Source organism: Chaetura pelagica, unplaced genomic scaffold, assembly GCF_000747805.2.
Source record: "Chaetura pelagica isolate M959 unplaced genomic scaffold, ChaPel_1.0 scaffold877, whole genome shotgun sequence".
NCBI classification, from domain to species: Eukaryota; Metazoa; Chordata; class Aves; order Apodiformes; family Apodidae; genus Chaetura; species Chaetura pelagica.
Window position 1 is genome coordinate 4,593 of NW_009953980.1, and position 2,244 is coordinate 6,836.

The following is a 2,244-nucleotide window of genomic DNA, read 5'->3' on the forward strand; positions in this document are numbered from 1 at the left end:
GGGGAGCGGGGGGGGCGGGAGCTGCCCCGGGACCTGAACCTCCTGGTCATGGGCAACCGGGGGGGGCGACTGGGCCCCCAGAGCTCAGCGTGGGCCTGGTGACCCCTCTCGTTGTCCCTGTTGTCCTGATCCAAGGAGCTGCTGCTCAGGAAAGGTCTGAAGTCAGGGAAGAACATGGTGTGGTCCAAGTGGTCCCAGAGCTGGAGGGAAAAAGGAGAGACAAGGAGGGTTGGGGAGGGTCTGTCATTGAGCCCTGCCAGGCTGGGGGGGGGTGGGCAGGGAATTCCTGGCAGGAGGAATCCAGCACATTCCTATGGTTGCCATGGATCCCTGGAGGTGGGGGGTGGGGGGTAAAAAAAGAGCCTGGCAAATTAAAAGCAGCTTAATTATAGCCCAAAGGAAGCCCTCGTGCCACCCCCAGGAAGGACAAACACGTCAGCTCTTCCCAGCTCCCAGGGAGGGGGTTGGGAAAGGGGCTGGAGGGTCCATCCCTCCCTCCCAGGGTTGGGATTTGATGGGAATGATGCTGGAGAAGCTCATCCATGGGGTCACCCAGCTCCTCACAGCCCCTGGTGGCAGCTGGATGAGGCCAAAGGGCCTGGAGGGGGGTTCTGGGGGGTCCATCCTCATGGATGAAGCCAAATCCCATGGATCTACATGGGGAAAAACCTCCCCGAGATCCTTGGTGGAATTCAATGGTTGCTGCAAGGAGCAGGAATCAGGAGGTGCTGGGGACACCCCCTGTGCTGCCCCAGGGACATCCCAAGGAGCACCCGGATTCCCTGGGGGAATGAGATCCCAGGTGATCCTGCTCTGGGAGGAGCAGAGGATCTGGAGAGGCCCCAGATGTTCTGCAGAGGCCCCAGATGTTCTGCAGAGGCCCCTTCCCACCCCTGACCCCTCTGTGACCACGAGGGCTCCCCTCTCCTGCCCCTCATCACCTCCTGGGCACCATCAGAGCAGCTTCATTCCCACCTCCCCTCCCACCTGCTCCCTTGGGAAGGCTCCTGCCCCCTTGGGAAGGCTCCTGCTCCCTTGGGAAGGCTCCTGCTCCCTTGGGAAGGTTCCTCCCACCTTGGGAAGGTTCCTGCCCCCTTGGAAAGGCTCCTGCCCCCTTGGGAAGGCTCCTGCTCCCTTGGGAAGGCTCCTGCTCCCTTGGGAAGGTTCCTCCCCCCTTGAGAAGGCTCCTCCACCCTTGAGAAGGCTCCTCCCACCTTGGAAAGGCTCCTGCCCCCTTGGAAAGGCTCCTGCCCCCTTGGAAAGGCTCCTGCCCCCTTGGAAAAGCTCCTGCTCCCTTGGGAAGGCTCCTGCCCCCTTGGGAAGGCTCCTGCCCCCTTGGGAAGGCTCCTGCTCCCCCCCCCAGCCCTGGCAGGAAGGCTCAGATGAGCTTTAGTTCATTAATTCTCTCCACTAATGAGCGTGGCCTCCTCGCTGCCCAGCCCAGCCCTCCCTGCAGCCTGGGAACACCCTCCCTCATCCTTCATCCCCACATTCCCATGTGGGGGGATGGAGGGGATGGGATCAGGCTCTTCCCAGCAGTTCCCAGTGACAGCACGAGGGGCAACGGGCACAAACTGGGAATGTGGGAAATTCCACCTGAACATTGAGGAGAAACTTCTTTCCTGTGAGGGAGGTGGAGCCCCCAGCCCTGGAGACATTCCCAACCCTCTGGCCACATTCCCATGGGATCTGCTCTGATCTCCAGAGGGTCCCTTCCCACCTTGGATATTCTAGGATTCCCAGCTCCTTTTGGAGAGGGATGGAGACACCTTCCCACCCCAGCCCACCCCTGGAGCTGGGGGTGAAACCCTCCTGGTTGAAAGGAACCCCAGGAAAGGGAAAAGGGAAGAGCAGGAAACCTGGAGTCACCTCAGCAAAGTGTGTGGAGGGTCCATCGTCCATCCCAGCACCATCCAGGAAACTGGGGAGGAAACTGGGAGTCAGACCAGGCCCCCCAGCCCCAAACATGCTCCTTTTTTTGGGATGAAACAGGGCCCAGGATGGGGGGAGCAGCCCCAGGGGGGGCAGGAAAGGAGCAGCTCTTGTTAATAATCCCAATTAGAAATGAGCAGGTTTGGTTCCTGAGCTGGGAGGGAACTGGGATCCAACATCCAGGCTCTGGAAGAGGCTCCAGGGGTTCATTCAGGGACTCCCACTCCTTAAAATCCCTGCTCCCCAATCCCACAGCAGCCAGTTCCTAGGGAATTACTTCAGATTGAAGCCTGGAAGAGGTGACCAGGGGCC

At 60.4% G+C, this 2,244-nt stretch overlaps 1 protein-coding gene across 1 annotated transcript in view; it reads right to left on the reverse strand.

Annotated features, from left to right (window-relative positions):
* Nucleotides 1–2,244, reverse strand: part of RNF115 (ring finger protein 115) — a gene marked incomplete at its 3' end in the record, with an annotated part of 7,658 nt that overhangs the window by 4,149 nt on the left and 1,265 nt on the right. Inside the window, exons 3-4 of the mRNA XM_010002241.1 lie at nt 1,870–1,921; nt 1–200 (exon numbers count right to left, since the gene is read on the reverse strand). The exon at nt 1–200 is cut by the window's left edge and continues 11 nt beyond it. Of these exons, the coding sequence (XP_010000543.1) occupies nt 1–200; nt 1,870–1,921 (252 nt within the window). The remainder of the gene's footprint in view (nt 201–1,869; nt 1,922–2,244) is intronic.